Source organism: Ruditapes philippinarum, unplaced genomic scaffold, assembly GCF_026571515.1.
Source record: "Ruditapes philippinarum isolate M1 unplaced genomic scaffold, ASM2657151v2 ctg1381_1_1_1_1, whole genome shotgun sequence".
NCBI lineage: Eukaryota > Metazoa > Mollusca > Bivalvia > Venerida > Veneridae > Ruditapes > Ruditapes philippinarum.
The window spans coordinates 453,586-470,719 of NW_026853170.1; the positions used below are offsets into that span (position 1 = coordinate 453,586).

At 29.6% G+C, this 17,134-nt stretch overlaps 1 protein-coding gene and 1 non-coding gene across 3 annotated transcripts; one reads left to right on the plus strand and one right to left on the minus strand.

Moving 5' to 3' along the window:
- Positions 1-743: 743 nt before the first annotated feature.
- Positions 744-816, minus strand: Trnav-aac (transfer RNA valine (anticodon AAC)). Its single transcript has one exon. It is a non-coding gene; the product is annotated as a tRNA-Val (tRNA).
- LOC132735979 (p53 and DNA damage-regulated protein 1-like) lies at positions 809-16,724 on the plus strand. 2 transcript variants are annotated; one of them, XM_060723024.1, is made up of 4 exons: positions 809-958; positions 10,130-10,283; positions 10,924-11,024; positions 15,518-16,724. In XM_060723024.1, exons 2-4 carry the CDS (start codon positions 10,150-10,152, stop codon positions 15,676-15,678), a joined length of 396 nt encoding a protein of 131 aa, XP_060579007.1. In that variant the 5' UTR covers positions 809-958; positions 10,130-10,149; the 3' UTR covers positions 15,679-16,724. The 2 variants fall into 2 exon arrangements, with proteins under 2 accessions (XP_060579007.1, XP_060579008.1); XM_060723025.1 differs by lacking the exon at positions 809-958 and adding an exon at positions 8,098-8,328.
- Positions 16,725-17,134: the final 410 nt, after the last annotated feature.

Here is a 17,134-nt window from a genome sequence, read left to right on the forward strand (position 1 = left end):
CCACATTTATGTCTAATTGGCAGGAACTACAATATGCATGGTGAACATAGGCACTTGGTTTCGGGATAAAAAAAAAACACCCTTTAAGAGGTTTGTAGAACTCAAATATAATTGACTGTACAGTAACAATTTTTTTAACGTAGATGTCTCTTTTCTAAAACTGTTATTTTTCCGATGTTACTTTACTTTTGGCAGCATCTTTAAGCATTTGATGCTGCCATAAGTTTTATTCCTATTATTATACAGACATATGCATCACTATATTTCTGTGTCTTTTGCCTCAGAAACTAGTAAAAAAGTAATTTAAATTTGTTTTTAAGGGAAGTGTTTTTTTTTACAAAGGCTTGCATCAAAAGAAGGAAAAATTAAACTAGTGCACAAATATTTCCTAAACTAAACATTATTAGAGAGTCAAAATAGAAATAACTGATAAAAATATGCATCAATTTGTTACAATTATGGATCTCTTGAATTGTGCAAAGTTTAAGAAAATAATTTTATTGTTTGCTCCAGTTCTTGCCTTTGAAAAAATGCTATATTCGCAAAGAATACATAGAGCTACTCGAGGTCTTTTTATTGAAAATACTCTGAGCTGCTCTATGAAATGTTTTAAATTTTCATCATAAAAAAGTAATTGTTTATTTCATTTTGTACGTAGATCTATATAATCGTTTTTACATGATTTTCTTAGTAAATAATGTAAAATTAATTTAAGGTAATAAAAAATGACAAAAAAAAAAATCTGATCCCGCTGAGGATTGAACTCAGGACCTTCCGCGTGTTAAGCGGATGTGATAACCACTACACCACGAGATCAGTTGGAAAAGGGGGAGGTAAAAATAATTTATAAAGAAAGATAACAGAAACCGGAAACAACGTGTTTAAAAAACGAAACCGGAAACACCAATTGATTAAAGATTTTAACAAGTGGATCATCTTGTTTGTAAATTACAAAAAGGTATTTGTTACGTTTTGAGTTTTAGTAGTTCCATTTAGAATGTAGTGTAGTAGACTGTTTTTTTCCCCTACCTTTGCTGTACATTATTTATTATAGTGTACAATTTATACTGACATGACAGTGATTTTGGCCGTCGTATACTGGTGCCTCTTATTTCTGTGGTACTTAAGGTGATTCTGCTTTGTCAGCCATGTTTGTTTTCACAAAGTCTGTCCAAAGTGAAAGTAGGCCAAAATTCATATAACAACAAAGCTGACATTGTTATATGATGAGCCATTTGCAAGTACACTTCCAGTTCTACATTTTAAAGACTATCTTAAACAAAAATAAAAATGATAACAATAAGAAAATTTACCTTGAATGTGCTACATTTCTGAAGACCAAAAACATTCTGTTGGAAAGTTTTATGCACATTTCATGAATGGCAAAATCCTTTTTAAAAGTCTGTTTTAAGTGCCTACAAAAGCTATTTTTTTGCAGAAAATACAAAAAAACTTAAAAAAACATAAATCTTAGGAAAGTAGTTTATCTGACCTTGAAAAAACATGGCCACCATGACATGTGTAAAAAAGTAGTACCATGAAAATAAACATCATTTACCTATTTCTTGTGTACATGACAAACAGAGACACTTCACTGTTACACATAAAAAAAGTTAGATTTTAAAGTTTGATTGTGTTTTCATTTTAATTGTAGTTCATAAGGCTATAAAAGATGATTGTTTTCTTGCACTACTTTTTTACAAAAAATAATGGAGGGACGGTATACTTTGCAGACGACTTTGCAGACAAGTTAAACATAGAGGGATTTTGCAGACAAGTTAAATAAAGAAGGAATTTAGATTTTGCAGACAATATAGATTATATAGGGGGTATTTAATCCCTTGTCAAAAGGTGTGAATGGGCAATTATATTGATTTAATACCATCTAGAAAGATCTATAATTATTTGCAAAACGTTATTTATTATTTGAAAAATAGTTTTAATGATGATTTTTTTTAAGAATAATTTATGCTTTTATAAAAAAATATAAGAATATAATTTAAAAAAAGCACTAAGTAATTGCATGAGACAGAATATAATTATTATAACAAACAAACAATATTAAATAACTTTTTTTAAGTTAATACATAAAGTATAGACAGAATAGAGGTTGAATTTAGCAGACAAGTTAAACTAAGAAGGATTTTGCAGACAAGTTAAAATAAGAAGGATTTTACAGACAAGTTAGATATAGAACAGAATATAAAATGTAAGGGGAATGTTAGAAAAATCAGTTTTTCGCAGCCAGAAATAATGTTGAATTTTGCAGACAAGTTAAAATAAGAAGGACTTTGCAGACAAGTTAGATATAGAACAGAATATAAAATGAAAGGGAATTATTTGAAAAATCAGTATTTCGCAGACAGAAATAATGTTGAATTTTGCAGACAAGTTAAAATAAGAAGGATTTTGCAGACAAGTTAGATATAGAACAAATTATAAAATGATGGGGGGATATTAGAAAAATCTGTATTTTGCAGAAAGAATTTATGTTGAATTTTGCAGACAAGTTAAAATAAGAAGGATTTTGCAGACAAGTTAGATATAGAACAGAATATAAAATGAAAGGGGAAACATAAAGAAAATCAGTATTTCGTAGACAGAAATATTCTTGAATTTGACAGACAAGTTAAAGGAAGAAGGCTTTTGCAGACAAGTTAGATATAGAACAAAATATAAAATGAAAGGTGAACATAAGGAAAATCTGTATTTCGAAGACAGAATTAATGTTGAATTTTGCAGACAAATTAGAATAAGAAGGATTATGCAGACAAGTTAGATATAGAACAGAATAAAAAATAATAGGGGAATATTAGAAAAATCTGTATTTTGCAGACAGATTATTAATGTAAATTTTGTAGACAAGTTAAAATAAGAAGGATTGTGCAGACAAGTTAGATATAGAACAGAATATAAAATGTAAGGGGAATGTTAGAAAAATCTGTATTTTGCAGACAGAATTAATGTTGAATTTTGCAGACAAGTTAAAATAAGAAGGATTTTGCAGACAAGTTAGATATAGAACAGAATATAAAATGAAAGGGGAAAATAAGAAAAATCAGTATTTCGCAGACAGAAATAATGTTGAATTTTGCAGACAAGTTAGAATAAGAAGGATTTTGCAGACAAGTTAGATTTAGAACAAAATATAAAATGAAAGGGAATTATTTGAAAAATCAGTATTTCGCAGACAGAATTAATGTTGAATTTTGCAGACAAGTTAAAATAAGAAGGATTTTGCAGACAAGTTAGATATAGAACAGAATATAAAATGAAAGGGGAAAATAAGAAAAATCAGTATTTCGCAGACAGAAATAATGTTGAATTTTGCAGACAAGTTAAAATAAGAAGGATTTTGCAGACAAGTTAGATTTAGAACAAAATATAAAATGAAAGGGAATTATTTGAAAAATCAGTATTTCGCAGACAGAAATAATGTTGAATTTTGCAGACAAGTTAAAATAAGAAGGATTTTGCAGACAAGTTAGATATAGAACAGAATATAAAATGAAAGGGAATTATTTGAAAAATCAGTATTTCGCAGACAGAAATAATGTTGAATTTTGCAGACAAGTTAAAATAAGAAGGATTATGCAGACAAGTTAGATTAAGAACAAAATATAACATGACAGGGGAATATTAGGAAAATCTGTATTTTCAAGACAGAATTAATGTTGAATGTTGCAGACAAGTTAAAATAAGAAGGAATTTGCAGACAATTTAGATATAAAACAGAATATTAAATGATGGGGGAATATTAGAAAAATCAGTATTTTGCAGACAGAAATAATGTTGAATGTTGCAGACAAGTTAAAATAAGAAGGATTTTGCAGACAAGTTAGATTTAGAACAAAATATAAAATGATGGGGGAATATTAGAAAAATCTGTTTTTCGCAGACAGAATTAATGTTGAATTTTGCAGACAAGTTAAAATAAGAAGGAATTTGCAGATAATTTAGATATAAAACAGAAAAATCTGTATTTTGCAGACAGAATTAATGTTGAATTTATTATTATTCAATAATTATTTTCTTTACTTTAAATTAATTGTTGGTTCTGTATATCTACTATTAATATTCTTTATCCATTTATAGCCTTTTCAGTTCTTTGTATTTATTTATTTATTTATTTAAGTCTCATTCATGTACATACACAAATAAAATTCATAAGCAAACATAAAACACAAAAAAGTACATGACCATTCAATCATTGAATTATAAGAGACTAGTATGACCTTTTGTCCTGTGTATTGTTAATGACATTCAATGATTAAAAGGTGCGAACCAATTAGTAATAAATTAGCAATAAATGATCTGTACCAGTGTTTATTGTTATTTCAAAGTGTCAATACATGTACATGTTGTATAATCAATTTGAAAAACTATTGCTAATAAATAAAGTTAAGATTGAAAAAAAAGCTTTGAAAAAATTAAAGTAAAGAAAATAATTTCATTGATTAATAATAAATTCAACATTTTTTTTCTGTCTGCAAAATACAGATTTTTCTAATATTCCCCCATCATTTTATATTCTGTTCTATATCTAACTTGTGTGCAAAATCCTTCTTATTTTAACTTGTCTGCAAAATTCAACCTTAATTCTGTCTGCAAAATACAGATTTTACCTTATAATTCCCTGTCATTTCATATTTTTGTTCTATATCTAACTTGTCTGCATAACCCTTCTTATTTTAACTTGTCTGCAAAATTCAACCTGAATTCTGTCTGCAAAATACAGATTTTACATTATAATCCCCTATCATTTTATATTTTGTTCTATATCTAACTTGTCTGCAAAATTCAACTTTAATTGTGTCTGCAAAATACAGATTTTACCTTATAATCCCCTATCATTTCATATTTTGTTCTATATCTAACTTGTCTGCAAAATCCTTCTTATTTTAACTTGTCTGCAAAATTCAACCTTAATTCTGTCTGCAAAATACAGATTTTACCTTATAATCCCCTATCATTTTATATTTTGTTCTATATCAAACTTGTCTGCAAAATTCAACATTAATTGTGTCTGCAAAATACAGATTTTTCCAATAGTCACCTCAAATTTCATATTTTGTTCTTAATTTAACTTGTCTGCAAAATCCTTCTTATTTTAACTTGTCTGCAAAATTCAACATTAATTCTGTCTGCAAAATACAGATTTTACCTTATAATCCCCTATCATTTCATATTTTGTTCTCTATCTAACTTGTCTGCAAAATCCTTCTTATTTTAACTTGTCTGCAAAATTCAACCTTAATTCTGTCTGCAAAATACAGATTTTACCTTATAATCCTCTATCATTTTATATTTTGTTCTATATCTAACTTGTCTGCAAAATTCAACATTGTGTCTGCAAAATACAGATTTTACCTTATAATCCCCTATCATTTCATATTTTGTTCTATATCTAACTTGTCTGCAAAATCCTTCTTATTTTAACTTGTCTGCAAAATTCAACCTTAATTCTGTCTGCAAAATACAGATTTTAACTTATAATCCCCTATCATTTTATATTTTGTTCTATATCTAACTTGTCTGCAAAATTCAACATTAATTGTGTCTGCAAAATACAGATTTTTCCAAATAGTCACCTCAAATTTCATATTTTGTTCTATATCTAACTTGTCTGCAAAATCCTTCTTATTTTAACTTGTCTGCAAAAATCAACCTTAATTCTGTCTGCAAAATACAGATTTTACCTTATAATCCTCTATCATTTTATATTTTGTTCTATATCTAACTTGTCTGCAAAATTCAACATTAATTGTGTCTGCAAAATACAGATTTTACCTTATAATCCCCTATCATTTCATATTTTGTTCTATATCTAACTTGTCTGCAAAATCCTTCTTATTTTAACTTGTCTGCAAAAATCAACCTTAATTCTGTCTGCAAAATACAGATTTTACCTTATAATCCCCTATCATTTTATATTTTGTTCTATATCTAACTTGTCTGCAAAATTCAACATTAATTCTGTCTGCAAAATACAGATTTTTCTAATAGTCACCTCAAATTTCATATTTTGTTCTATATCTAACTTGTCTGCAAAATTCAACATTAATTCTGTCTGCAAAATACAGATTTTACCTTATAATCCACTATCATTTTATATTTTGTTCTATATCTAACTTGTCTGCAAAATCCTTCTTATTTTAACTTGTCTGCAAAATTCAACATTAATTCTGTCTGCAAAATACAGATTTTACCTTATAATCCTCTATCATTTTATATTTTGTTCTATATCTAACTTGTCTGCAAAATTCAACATTGTGTCTGCAAAATACAGATTTTTACCTTATAATCCCTATCATTTCATATTTTGTTCTCTATCTAACTTGTCTGCAAAATCCTTCTTATTTTAACTTGTCTGCAAAATTCAACATTAATTCTGTCTGCAAAATACAGATTTTACCTTATAATCCCCTATCATTTCATATTTTGTTCTATATCTAACTTGTCTGCAAAATTCAACATTAATTGTGTCTGCAAAATACAGATTTTACCTTATAATCCCCTATCATTTCATATTTTGTTCTATATCTAACTTGTCTGCAAAATCCTTCTTATTTTAACTTGTCTGCAAAATTCAACATTAATTTGTCTGCACAAAACAGATTTTTCCAATAGTCACCTCAAATTTATATTGTTTGTTTGTTATAATCATTATTTACTGTCTCATGCAATTATTATTTTTTTATTTATATTCTTATTTTTTTTATGAAAGCATAAATTAAAAAAAAAACATCAAATTAAAACTATATTTTTTTTTAATTAAATAAAGTTTTGCAAATTAATTATACTTTCTAAATGGCATTACTTCAATGTAATTGCCCATTCACACCTTTTGACCAGTTGACAAGGGATTAAACATCCCCTATATAATCTATATTGTCTGCAAAGTCTAAAATCCTTCTTTATTTAACTTGTCTGCAAAATCCCTCCATGTTTAACTTGTCTGCAAAGTCGTCCCAATAATGGATGCCATGTGCTTAGAAGGACATGAGATACAGATTTATTTGGAGTTAAGTTTTGAAAGATTTTTGTATTTGCTGCAAAAAATAGCTTTTGTAGGCACTAAAACAGACTTTAAAAAGGATTTTGCCATTCATGAAATGTGCATAAAACTTTGCAACAGAATGTTTTTGGTCTTCAGAAATGTAGCACATTCAAGGTAAATATTCTTATTGTTATCATTTGTATTTCTGTTTTAAATAGTCTTTAAAACATAGAACTGGAAGTGTACTTTCCAGTGTTTCATCATTTTACATTGTAATCTTTGTTGTTATATGAATTTTGGCCTACTTTCACTTTGGACAGACTTGGTGAAAACAAACATGGCCGACTAAGCAGAATCACCTTAACCAGTTAACGGTTTAACACAGACGACAAAAGTTAAAAGGATAAAATTCTGGAAAACACATTGAATATTGTAGGATAGACATGTCAATAGCATCATAGTTTATTCAATTTAATGTTTGCATGTATGCAATAATGTATACAACATAATAATTTGTAATTAACACCCATCTGCTGAGTAAAGTTTAGTTCTGGCTTCCATAACTTTATATGTCGCTTTTATTTTGACGTTGAACAGGTCTAGCAATTCTATAAAACCTGTTCGCTGAAGTATCTTTAGCTAAGTAAAGTTGTGTTCTCATATTTTCAAGGCAATTATATTTTAACAGTTTCAAAAGCAAAACCAATAGTAATCTTTATTTTTTAGTACACCTATACCTAGCCAAGTTTGAAAGTGGTGATTTTCTCTACAGTATTGTATTTATCAAATATCTCAATGGTTGTTTTACAAAGAAGATTTTCTTAAAAGGTATGAAATCTTAAAGTAAAATGACCAGTGAAATAAATTACTTTGCTCTTAATCTGAATAAAAAAATTTTTTTCAGTTGTATATGTAACATTTCGATACAAATATAATAAAATAGTAAAAATGAAACTACTGGCAGGTTCATGAAGTCTTAAGGAGGCACTTTAGACTATTTATGCCTACCCAGTAATACCTTGGAAATATGGGTACCACGGAAATATGAGGCACCAGTATACCTGGGCTAACTCGTACATGTCATGTATCAGATGTAAATCTCCATTTGAAATTTAAATTCAATTAAAAACACAGTTAGTTATGACTGATACATTATAGATAAATAAGTATGGTACCTAGTTGAAACAGTGATTGTGAAAGCTATTGGACAAATAATTTAATCTATATATGGCTGCTTGGAGTTTTCCTAGTTCAACTAGTCTACATGTAAAACACTGATTGACAGTTTCCGAACTAGCAGACGACAGACTATTCTTATCAGTAGAATTGTGAGTAGAGATAATCAGTTGCTTATCTCACTGTATAAAACATATGTAAAATGGTCTGACTTGTGGTAGATTTAATATTAACCATAAATTTAAATACCTTTAGTATCAAACAAATAAAGGATACTGGTTGGGGACCACCAAAACCGGAAAACCACCAAACCCGGACAGCCCTGAAAATGATTAATTTAGTATTTTCTTTGTTCAGTGGTTGTCAGTCACTTTTTTATCAACAATAAGTGCATGTTTCTTTTAAAATTAAGTAAATAAATTTATTTCAACCTCCATAAATGGTAATATTTTAATGTCTATTTCAAGAATGATCTGAATGTTGACATTGAAATTCGGGGGGTTAAGAAAACAATGCCTGACCTCATATACCAGCTATAATCATTTGCAGAGTGAATAATAGAATATCCAAAACTTCAGCGTTTGTTGCTGACATATTGTATATCATGTTACAAATCAAAAATCAAAACACCCAAACTTTTATCTGAATTAAATGACATCATGTACATATCTGTCCGGACACATGGTACTGTAGTGTAGACAATTTAGTTAATTTTGATACCCTTCTTGTTGAGCCTCAGATACAAGTGTCAATACAATCAGAAATAAACAAACTAGTTTGTTAGTTAGGAGAAAAACCTATCTGAACTGTGTCAAATTTTTTGGTCTCTAGGTTAAAAATTATGAAATCTGTACGGAAAATGTTCCAAAAGTGTCCGGTTGATGGTCTCCGACCAGTATGAAATATATTTCAATCTTATATGTAAAACAAATAAATTTTCTTTTTAATGCATGCTTTTTTAGTGATTTTAAGTATTTTTTACTGATTTTGCTGCATAACATCGCGCATTATCCTTTATGACGTCATAACATCATGACGTCACATCATCAATTTGAAATATAGTTCTGTTAAATCTCTCTAATTGTGTTAGATGTATTACATGATAAATGATGACATCGACTTTCTTTTCTTAAAGAAGGAACATTTATGTATAACAGCATTTATTTTTACCTGTTATTCCATTAAGTTATGATATTCTTTTCATCCACATTCAGGTATAGTCCGGCTACAGTGAAAATTATATTTTATAAATTTCACTAGTGGTTTATCAGAATATAATCATCTGATATATTATAGTAAAACACTGGAAAGCATGAAATAATGTGTTGCAATATAGATGAAGCTAAGATCACAAGCTTTTCGTTGGTGAAATAAATTTTAAAATCGGACAATAAATGGTCCCAAACTAGCGGTTTAAAAACGGCTAAATTTGCATTGTTTTAGCAATAGAGATATTGTTTTTACCTGAAGATAAGAGAAAAAAACTCATATTTTTTCACTCAATATACATAGTTCATAGAGAGACTGTCAATAGGCCTGTATTAGACTTGTCAGAAAGACATCAAGATAATTTTGGATGGAACGCACGTATGAGCATTTTAAATCAGATGTCTTGTGTAATTTTTTTGTTTAATACCAATGAAATTTTGACCTTTTCTCTCTTGTAATGTAACAATAGTGTTTAGAATAATTAAAATAAAACATAACTTTTATCTGTTTATAGAATATGTCAATATGTGAAGTGATCTATATTTGGCTCAAAATTGATTTCTTCAGCTAATACTCCATCGAAGTTGCAAGAAAGAAAATATAATCACCACAAGTGATTCAAAATGAATGGACTGGTGATATTTCCGGCATCCATACTTGACAGCATTAGCTGCTTTTTTAACCATCATTTAACATAGACTACAGTACAGTATCTATAATTATATTCACATAAATATTTTGCAGGTGATAGCTGTGGTAGAAACATGGGTAGTGAAGAGATAGGAATGCTGACACAGCACCTTAGAGAAATGGAGTTGGTAGCTGAGGACATACTGACAGATAGACAACAAATTATTGACCTTGACAGGAAAAGACAAAAGACAAGAGAGGCTGTTAGGTAATTAGTGTAGCTTTAAAGCATTGAATATGATATTCCATGTTTCTATAAGGGTTGTCCACAAAGCTTGTAACTCAATCATTTTTAACATAGTTTGAATTGTGAGGACAACTTTTAGATAACTAATATAGAGTCATTTGTTAAGGCAGTCATTTTAAGGTAAACATTATCATTCATGTACATGGTATAACCATTAATAATAACTTGTCATCTATATTTCATCATGAAGTTATGTCTGCCTTATAAAGTGATATATGAATATCACAGATTCCTCTATCAGAATTACTCTCAAAAAGTACAGCTCAAAAAAGTAATATTATATTATTTTCAGAGATTAAAACAAAGATGCAATTTACAGAGTCTTTTTATATATACTCTGTATAAAATTGTTAATATCTCTTGATTTACTTTAAGACAGTATTGCATTTAGTTCTATATACATTATGTACTTCTTTCTGTAATCTGTATGTGCTTGCAGAATTCCACTTTTACAATGTTCAATAAAACAATTTGTGTTTTTTAAACATCATCAGTTTCAATAGTTTATTATTAACATCAAAATTGTTCAAATTGAATGAAGCAGAATTACTTAAGGAAACTGTTATTTACTGTATTTAATATATACATGTATGTGTTTCAGAGTGTTATCTAAAGACAAGAAGACTAAAAAACAATGGGTGTGTTTTGGAGATATGTTCATAAAATTTCCTTCTGACAAAACAAAGAAAATGCTGGAACAAGGTAATTTAATCTGTTTGTTATTGTCAAACATCTATTAGTTTTTACTTAGTATTTTAAATAGTCGTTTTGGATTGCCTCCCTTACACTGCATTTTAAACATTAATAATTTTTAGGTAAAGATTAGGTTTTTGAAGACTTAATAAGGTTTATGCTTAAAAACTTTCATTGTGTTAAAATGTAGAAAATGCCTGGACATGGTTATTAATTTTGAATATTAAAAATTGTGGATACTTAATATTTTAACTTTTTTAAATGTTTTTTGTTTTATCCACATGTTTTATCAAAATATTTTCTTTGTTATTGATTGCCTCCCTTGCACTACAAATAAATATAAAAAAATAGCCTTTTATTTGAAATTAGAGAAATTGAAAAGAATAATACGGAATTAAGTAGTACTACAAATGGGGACTCTGCACATTGTGAATTTATGTTTGTGAATGATATTCAATCAACCCAAAATTTCCAATAGCTACATCCCAGCTTTTTATACTACAAATTTCAGTAATTCCTCAATAACAGAAAAAGTTAAAACAGCCATGTAACAATACAATGCCAACTTAACCTCAATGTTGGTAAATTCACAAATGAAATGACATTAAAATGATGATGTTTATGTTTAAATGTGCATACATTGTATTTAATTGCATTTATACCATACAGTATTTTATTGATAATTTATGTTTATTAACCCTTTCCCCCAAGAGCATAATATTATTGTGAAAAATGGCCGTTTTCACTGAAAAGCCTCCTGTTACAAGTTCAAACTGCTATGAAACTATGAAAAATGCTTCAATACTAATCAAACTTTGCACAAATGTTGACTGGACTATTGCCTTTGTAATGACATGCTCAGTCTTAAATTTTCTGTTACAGTGGCAACGAGGGGACATCTCAAAATTGCCAAAAATCACTATTTTGCCTCGATTTTTTCCATCAAAATTTTTATTTCAAAGTGCTGCAACTTCTCAAGGGATTGAGATAGAGTCAAAGGCTTTTCAGCATTGGTTACATGTTACATTATGATTGACCTGGGGCCATTTTTAGCCTCTCGCAAGTCCAAAATTTTCTTGGCGATGAGGGGGACTCCGCCCCCTAACAGAAGGGGGCACATCCCCCTTCTAGCAACCCCCTGATGTATCTTTTGGATGGGGGGCGAAAAAGCCGAAAAAGTGCTCAATTTTTTTAGCAACATTTCTCAAACAAAAACATGTGTTTGGGGCCCAAATAGGACATTTTTTCACTATTTGAGGCCTAAAAAGGTTGGGGGGGGGTCGAACGTGCGTTGTTTCGCGTATATATGAGGTAAAGGGTTAAGGTGTACTTTATCTTAACGGTATGATGTTTCTCAGGGTTTAACAAGTAAATATAACTTTAATAATTAAACAAAGTTCTACAGGTGGTGTATAAAAACACTTACGTTGGTAATAGACTGCACAGTTTTAAATTTGTTTTAGCTATCCAATTGTATTCATAAGGAAATTTATAAGATTGTTATAATTGCCTCATTTTATATTATATGTTTTTGTCAGTACAATACTGATCGTATTTATGACATAAAATTGTCACATGTTTTATATTTCTCTATTACAGAAAGGGGGATAGCATTATAGAATAAAGGGAAACAACTCTTAACTAAGTACTTGCCATTTATTTGTGATAGTTACAGAACATGCATCATATATTAATACTTTGTTACTTCACAATATTTTGTATAACATTTACTTAATTATAGATCTATTGAATAATAAATATGCCACTCAAGCCAGCATATCAACACAACATAGTTATTTGTGACATTTCACAAAATGTTTATTTAACTTTTATCTAATTATCCAGATTTTTTGTTGAACACACTGACTGCCATGCTGCTTATGGTTCAGTGTATTTTTGCTGACTTCAGTGCAAACTTTTTGCTATATAGTACCATAGAAAATAAAACAAAATCGGACACATATATTGTAATCAAAACATTGCATATTATCAGTGATTAAAATCTGGAGCAAGTTTGATTTAGGGTCATCTTGGGTAAATGTAAACATGATAACATTGTTAATCACCTCATTTATCAAACTATTATTTAATTTTTATCTAAATATCTATATCATTATTATAATAATATATGTAAACTTTGAATGTTGATTAGCTAGTGATAGAAAACTAGGTCAGTACTTGATTAACCCATTCAATTTGTGTAATGTCTGACTTGCCCTATTTAGATTTTGAACTGTCCATTGATATTTCACATGAACAAAATGCTGACATCTGGACAGAATGTGAGAAGATCAGATAAACTGACTAGCAAATCAGACTGACAGATTGAAGTAAGGTGTAAATCTGCCATGATTCCCTCAAGGGATTAAACAGTTGACCACAAAAAACCAAATCAATTTAGATTAACAGTCAATGAATTTAAGATTTTGAATTAACTAGCCCAAATTCCAGTTTTGAATTTTTTCACTAAATTTTCTTAAAATTTTCACTGGCCTGAACTAATTTTCACTGGCCATGGGCCACTGGGCCAGTGCTAAATTCGATGGCTGGATTAAAAAGAAGAGAGGAAACTTGAGCTGCGAGGCTACATTGCTGGTTTGGCAAGGGTTACAAGTAAAACTTAGTTAACAGTAGAGGTGGCACAATATTGGCTCAGAACTTAAAATGAAACTTAGTGTAGGTCTGAAAAGTGGGAAAACAACTATGTCATAGCATAGCAAAACCCTTAAAGAAATAATTCTATTTTCTGATGGATTGTATTACAAAGCATTTTGTTTGTGAAATGTTAACAATATTGAGGTAAGAATAATGCTATGAATGGTCACATCATGTTTTGAAGTATTTGTTAATGTACTACAGGCCTCGACATTAGCGGTGGTCCGTTGGTCCGAGACCACTTGATTTTGGCAAGGACCACCTAATTTTAAAACCCACTGGTCCGTCAGACCACTTGAATTTTCTGGTTGATGCAAGGCTCATTTGGGAGAATAGCGATTTGGTCAAAAACATGTTATATAATTTTGTTTAAAATCTATGTCCGATGTACATGTATATGGTTCATTTGTGATATAAATTTAGGTACAAAATTCATTCAAATGGTGCTAGTAATTATGCATCGTCTGATAACCACGGCGGAACCATTAACCTTTATGTTATGTTACATGTTAATCAACCGTGAGTATCCGATGATGGTAATTATATGATATTGGCTAAACGTTAATTTCAGATACTTGAATAACGGCAGCAAATGAAGGGAACTGGAAAAAATACATCTAGTAATTCTATGCTATTTATCTTTATTTTAACTGTTTAACGATAAAAGATCTGTTTCTTCTAGAGTTAAAAATATTTTAAAAGGTTAAAAATACCCAATGTCAAAAATGAATATCAAGCAACAAGCAACAGGGAGGTAAAATTCTGTATTATAAATCTGCGAGAAAAATAAGATAAGTTATTGTAAATAATAACGTTGTCATTAGTTTAATAATTTAGATATTTCCTTGTTTTCAAAGACAAGAATAAGATAATTTATTAGTTCCATTAAAAATGTTAATCTATAAAAGATACTATGTTATTATCATGATTATAAGACGTACCACGTATCAGCAATGAATATTTATTAACAGTAAGAAAACAACAGACACAAATGGTTTCACTATTCCCTAACTTGAGTTGAGGGAGAAATCACTTTAATATAAAAGTTAACATAAATAAGAGCTCTGTTCTGTATTTTTGACTGAGATAAAAACAAATAAACAAATAACTCTACGATAAAATACCTACTGACTTGCTCTCCCTTTTCTGATTAGATGAAAAATATATATCTAAAAATATCTGTTTTCTTTAAAGGTAAATAATACATCTTTGTCATAAAGTTTAAACATTTTTTTCTACATTTGCAGTAAAATGATATAATAATGATAACTGACCACCTGACTTCTGGAAGGACCACCTAACTTTCAAATCTAGTGGTCCGGCGTACCACCTGCTAAAAAAGTTAGTGTCGAGGCCTGTACTATAAGAAAAATGTTATAGTACAGGTAACCATTCTAAAAATATCTATTAGGTCTAAAAGCTGTGCAGAAGTAAGCTAAATTTATTCTTCCCTTAAATATGGGAAAGCTGAGTGCTAAGTACTCTCTCTTGTTGGAATATGAATTTGAGCCGCGTCACGACAAAACCAACATAATGGGTTTGCGACCAGCATGGATCCAGACCAGCCTGCGCATCCGCGCAGTCTGATAAGGATCCATGCTGTTCACTATCAGTTTCACTACTTGTTATAGACTTTGTAAGCGAACAGCATGGATCCTGATCAGACTGCATGGATGCGCAGGCTGGTCTTGATTCATGCTGGTCGCAAACCCATTACGTTGGTTTTGTCATGACACGGCTCATTTATGTAATGACTTCATTTCAAATGACAGGATATTAAGGACAAATCAGTTACAGCATCAGATATTTGAATTTTTATTTATAAGACAATATTATTTATATTGCAGATTTTGACAAGCTTGATACAGAAATTGGGGATTTAAGGAGGAATCTAAAACCTAAAGTGAACAAGTTAAGAGATCTGGAAATGAAGGAAGATATTAAAGGATTTGATTTAAATCCATTAAGTAAAGAAGAACTAAGAACTATTGATGGATACTGCAATTGATCAAGTCAAACACATCTTGTTTGATAACATTCTAAGGTTAGTTTTCGAAGAAATGATATATGAGAACAGGGTCTTACATTGGAGTTAAACAGCCTGACCTTTTCAATTGTGAGTAGATTTGGTGATATCTCAGATTGGATTAAGAGGTGACATTACTCATTGTGAATTCATATCTCATAGCAGTATAAATATATATCTGTGATGATATCCCAAATGTGGATTCCCAGAAGGGGTTCAAACGCAAGGTCATATAATATTATACATTTGGCTGGAATCAAAGATATATCTTAGTGTGGATTGAAAGGTACCGATAGATAAAAGATTACAAAGGTGATGTTCAAAGAAGAAAATTTGAATTGGATACTGACTTTCACATTGGGAAGACAAGGGACACATTATATAAAATATTCTATTATAATTATATTGTTCATGATATCCATTCTTTCACATTTATTAATATTTTCATGATTCTGATACTGAAGTTGTTATAACATGTATACAACAAAAAATGTTCATATATTTTGAGAAGATATATTTATCACACACCTGTGCCGATTTTGCGACTCCGTAAAAATGGCATTGCACAGCCGTGCATATATTTTGATGTGACTTTATTAGCGTTATACAAACATAGTGTAAAGACGCGCTAAATGATTCTTTTTTCACCTTAAATGATTCCTATTTTGGGTATGTGATATAAATTTGTGGCCACGAGATAGCTTAGTCATGGCCACGAGATACTATGTTGTGGCCACGAGTTACTATAGCAGTAACTATTTAAGCCAAGTTGTATCAGTTGTGTTGGCAAAAAAAAAAAATTTTTGCTGATTGATGGTTGTAATTTACATATTCTGGACAGTGTTAATGTAATACTCAACATTGCTAGCACTGTACATCTATCTGTTCTGTCAGTTGTTTTATTTTGAAATTGATTATTATATTTTTCCATACATGTTTTATGTGACAACTGTACATATAATTGTTGAAGGTATGCTGCCTCATGGCCAGGTAGTCTAATTCATGAAATAAAGAACTTTATAATTATATTTGTACTAAATATTTATTTATATTTTTAACTCCACTTTTCAAAAGAACTATCTCATCAGCATTGGTAAACCTATTCCTTCAGGTCCATTTGCTCAGAAACTATACAAACTTGGTATATGTGTTTATTGTCATAAGAGGAGGCCATTTTAAAAGGGCAGATAATCCAAAAGAAATTTAATGCAAACTTATGCTCCTTATATGCCCTGGTTAACCTTTCTGTTAAGTTTCAATCTCTCAGAAAATTTCAAAGTTATTTACTTCAAACTTGATATATTTGATAATTTCCACAATATGACATCCTTTCAGAAAGGCAGGTAGTCATGAAATTCGTTTTTTCTAAGTTATGTTCCTTTTTTTACCTATTTTTTTCTCAATTTCTCAAAAACTGTCAAAGTTAATCACTTCAAAT

Bases quoted from the DNA above. Each gene is read 5' to 3' on its own strand.
- LOC132735979 (XM_060723024.1), top strand. From the start codon at position 10,150: ATGGGTAGTGAAGAGATAGGAATGCTGACACAGCACCTTAGAGAAATG. The intron at 10,284-10,923 runs GTAATTAGTGTA...TATGTGTTTCAG, and splicing joins AAGACAAGAGAGGCTGTTAG to AGTGTTATCTAAAGACAAGA. The intron at 11,025-15,517 runs GTAATTTAATCT...TTTATATTGCAG, and splicing joins AAAGAAAATGCTGGAACAAG to ATTTTGACAAGCTTGATACA.